The sequence below is a fragment of the Antechinus flavipes genome, chromosome 6, assembly GCF_016432865.1.
Source record: "Antechinus flavipes isolate AdamAnt ecotype Samford, QLD, Australia chromosome 6, AdamAnt_v2, whole genome shotgun sequence".
NCBI classification, from domain to species: domain Eukaryota; kingdom Metazoa; phylum Chordata; class Mammalia; order Dasyuromorphia; family Dasyuridae; genus Antechinus; species Antechinus flavipes.
This window is the reverse complement of record NC_067403.1, coordinates 196,374,557-196,377,756: the sequence shown is the minus strand read 5'-3', so window position 1 is coordinate 196,377,756 and position 3,200 is coordinate 196,374,557. Positions and strand designations below refer to the sequence as shown.

General features: G+C 46.2%; 1 protein-coding gene across 1 annotated transcript; it reads right to left on the bottom strand.

The window, feature by feature from the left end:
• Positions 1 to 695: 695 nt before the first annotated feature.
• Positions 696 to 2,738, bottom strand: LOC127541501 (cyclin-dependent kinase 11B-like). Its single transcript, XM_051966742.1, has one exon. The coding sequence runs from the start codon at positions 2,736 to 2,738 to the stop codon at positions 696 to 698; it is 2,043 nt and encodes a 680-aa protein (XP_051822702.1).
• Positions 2,739 to 3,200: the final 462 nt, after the last annotated feature.

The following is a 3,200-nucleotide window of genomic DNA, read 5'->3' as shown; positions in this document are numbered from 1 at the left end:
CGGGCTCCAGCTCCCCCAAAGGATCTCCCCACCCCCACTCCATCCCACCTCCAGCACGTTGGGGTCCAGAAGAAAGGAGTCAACAGAAAAACTAGTTGGTAAAATCATGCAATAAATAACAACACACACACACACACAACACACACACGCGCACAAGTTCTCAGGTTTGCAGGGCGTCCCCATCCCATCTGTCATTCTCAGCTCCCCAGTTCCCGGGAAGGAGCAGAAGGACCCGCCGAGGCAAGTTCTCCAGCCCCTCCACCCCAGAGTGTTCGCACGTTCTCCTGAAGACTGACCAAAAGTAACAGACCAAACTGGAATGTAATGAGATAATTTGTAAGAATGCTCCTTGAGCAAAGCTTTAATCAGACCAGTTTTCTAAAAAGAAGGTTCGAAATTATGAGATATTTTGAAATCACTTAGCAGTATTCATTTATTCAACATACATTTATAAGGTGCATAGCAAAAGGTTTCCTAACTCAGGAGGTGAGTGGGAATGGGCCGGTTGTAATTCCCTCCCGGTTGGCTTTGCTCTGTGGCCTGGTGTGAAGTTTGTGTGAAGCTGACACCGGGGCCAGCTGAAGCTTTTTCTCTCATTGATGACGGTGAGAATGGCGGCCAGGGTCTCCCACTATAATCTGGCTATAATCAAGTCCTTCATCTGGAGCCCTAGGCCTTGTGTGAGACTTACTGTACTACTTGATCTTGGCCCTCCACGTGGGAAACATGGAAAGGTCAATTGGAAGTGGGCTTTCTCTGAAGTATTCATGTGTCAGGCTGTCTTGTGCGTTGATCCTCATCCTGGGGTCGTAGATCAACAACTCGTCCAGCAGTTTGAAGCCCTGGTCAGAGAGAAGGGTCTCGAATCCTGTCCTTAATTTATTATAGGGATGACGTTCAAAAGTTACGTTCTTCACTACCGGAAGGTCATTGTAACCGGGCCAAATGTCCTCCGTTGGAGTTCCCAGCTTCTCAAAGATTTTGTTGATCTGGCCAATCTCTGATATCCCTCGAAATAGAGGCACCTTGGATAATAGCTCTCCAAAAATACAGCCCACTGACCACATGTCTATCTCGGTGGAATATTCCTTGGCTCCAAGTAACAACTCGGGAGCCCGGTACCACAGGGACACCACCAAGGAAGTGTAAGTTTTTCTTGGGCCGCCATATACTCTGGCCAGCCCCAAATCACCGATTTTTAAAATGCCCGAGTTACTGAGGAGTAAGTTGGAAGGCTTGAGGTCCCGATGAAGGATCCAGTTGTCATGAAGATACTTTAATCCCCTAATGAGCTGAATCATCAACGTTTTTACTTCCTCTGGCAGGAAGGGCTGCGTCATGGTATCCATGAACTTCTGGAGGTCTTGCTCCACGTAATTCATAACAATATAAATCTCGTTCAAATTGCTACCCACCACGATCTCCCGGATAGCGATAATATTGGGGTGCTGAACTTTCTGCATGATATTGATTTCCCTGACGAAGTTAATTGGGAAGCCTTCTTTCTTATTTTCCATTTTCAATTTTTTCAGAGCCACAATTTCATGGGTCTTTTTCTCCTTTGCTCTGTATACCACACCGTATGTGCCCTCGTTTATCCTGTTCAGATACAGGAATTCATCCAGGCTCCGACAACCCTGGAAGGAAGGAAAATATCTGGGGGGCTCCCCAATTTTCATCTCCATAGGACTTGCTGGATTGTCTGGGACATAATCTCCTTTTATTCGACCATTGAGTTGTAGTCTCCTGTCTGACTCATTTTTGTGAAGTGCCCTATGAAGTGCTTCTTCGATCTCTCTCAAATGTGGATCAAATCTTGACCCTCTAACAACTAAGCTTTGGTCTCCTTCCTCTTCCTCTTCACTCGTACCATCCGAAAACTGCTCAGATAGTTCCTCAGAATTGCTTCCTGTGTCCTCCTCCTCTTCTGAGCTGTTCCCTTCTTCCTCCTCAGAGTCACATCCCGATTCTGCTGAGAAGGATTCCACTGAACTGAACTTCCCTTCCAAGTCATTAATATAATGTAAATCAGAAAGAAGATCCTTCTCTTCTAGTTTCTCCTCTTTGATCAGCTCCCTGCCATCCCCTTGTTCATACCTCTCTGGCAGCTGGTTTAATAGGCTGGAGCTCCAGCCACTATCGAAAGATAGTGCTCTTCCTATTTCCTGATGCAAAGAAACTCCTCTTCTGGCGTCCTGTTCTTTGCGCCTCTCCTCCTCCCGGTTCTCCCAATCCGGTACCCTTTGCTTCTGTTGCTGCTCCCTCATCGTCCACTCTCGCTCTCTTTTCTGGGACAGCGACTCGACCGGATCTCTCTTCCTCCCGTAATGTTCTCGGGCCTTCTCACTCCTTTTCTGCCTCTCCCATTCTAGAAAGACTTCATCCAGCTCGGCGCGACGCTCGTGTTCCAGCTCCCGCGTTTCCATCCTGGCGCGCTTGCGACCTTCTGTTGATTGACTGCGACGTCGACGTTTCTTTGTCCAGTGAAGAGAATTTTCTTTTGGTAACGTGTACCGAGCGGGTGTGACGGCCAAAGAGGCATCTTCCCTCCTGTGAAGGGAATTCCTTAATATTGTCTCCCAGGGATCTCTCAGTTCTCCCTTTTGGAGGAAATCCAGATCGTGGGAATAGTTCATGCCCTTAGCCTCGGCCATCTTTTCTTGTTCCTCCCTCCTCTTCTTCTCCTGAAGAACTTCATCTAAAGTTTTCACTCTCCAAGAATTCTTTTGATTACTCATTTTTTGGGGGTTAAACCAAAAACTCGCCGGAGCCACGGCCTTTTGCTGCCACTCCAACTCAGCAACCAAGAGAAATGAGTAAAGTGAGCTAAGTGCTCCGATTAAAAAGGGTGGGAGAAGGGAGGAGTGGCACGGAAAGGAAGCATGGGGGAGGGGGAAGGAGAAAGTGGCAAGATCAGACTTAAACTTTTCATTGTTTTCTAAACATTTTCCCTAGAAGGGAAAGTAGAAGGAAAAAAATTGGGCTCTCAATTTTTTAAAAAGGAATATTGCCTAGCTGTGTGATGCATTTTTCATCATGAGTGGTTGCTTTAGGTCATTCTAATACTTAGATTAGCTAAATTATTCACAGTTGATCATTGTACAATATTACTATTACTGTGTACAATATTTTTCTAGCTCTGTTCACTTCACTTCGCATCAGTTCATGTAAGTCTTTTCGGGTTTTTCTGAAATCATCTT